General features: G+C 49.8%; 1 protein-coding gene across 1 annotated transcript in view; it reads right to left on the bottom strand.

Moving 5' to 3' along the window:
- The window catches only part of DBX1 (developing brain homeobox 1), a 4,614-nt gene that overhangs the window by 3,603 nt on the left and 764 nt on the right, over window positions 1-247 (bottom strand). Inside the window, 1 exon segment of the mRNA XM_019471924.1 lies at window positions 31-239. Coding sequence (XP_019327469.1) covers window positions 31-239 — 209 coding nt within the window.

Genomic DNA, 247 nt, shown 5'->3' with positions numbered 1-247 from the left:
CCGGAGGGAGAGAGACTTTTAAAGACCTACCTGGGAAATAGGAAGATCTGATAAAGGGCTGGAAGGATCCTTCAAAGTACGGGAAGGAGAAAGTCTTTGGAGGGACGTTCTGGAGCAACGCAGGGGAAGTTTCTAGTAAATAAATAAAATTAAATTAAGCAAAGGGTTATTACCACCGGTTGGACTCGACCGACGGCGCGGCTGGGTCTGTTTGGTCTGGGGGGGACCAAGGCGGGGGTAATTCCTC

This window comes from Aptenodytes forsteri, unplaced genomic scaffold, assembly GCF_000699145.1.
Source record: "Aptenodytes forsteri isolate BGI_AS27 unplaced genomic scaffold, ASM69914v1 Scaffold418, whole genome shotgun sequence".
NCBI classification, from domain to species: Eukaryota; Metazoa; Chordata; class Aves; order Sphenisciformes; family Spheniscidae; genus Aptenodytes; species Aptenodytes forsteri.
This window is presented reverse-complemented; position numbering and strand designations above follow the sequence as displayed.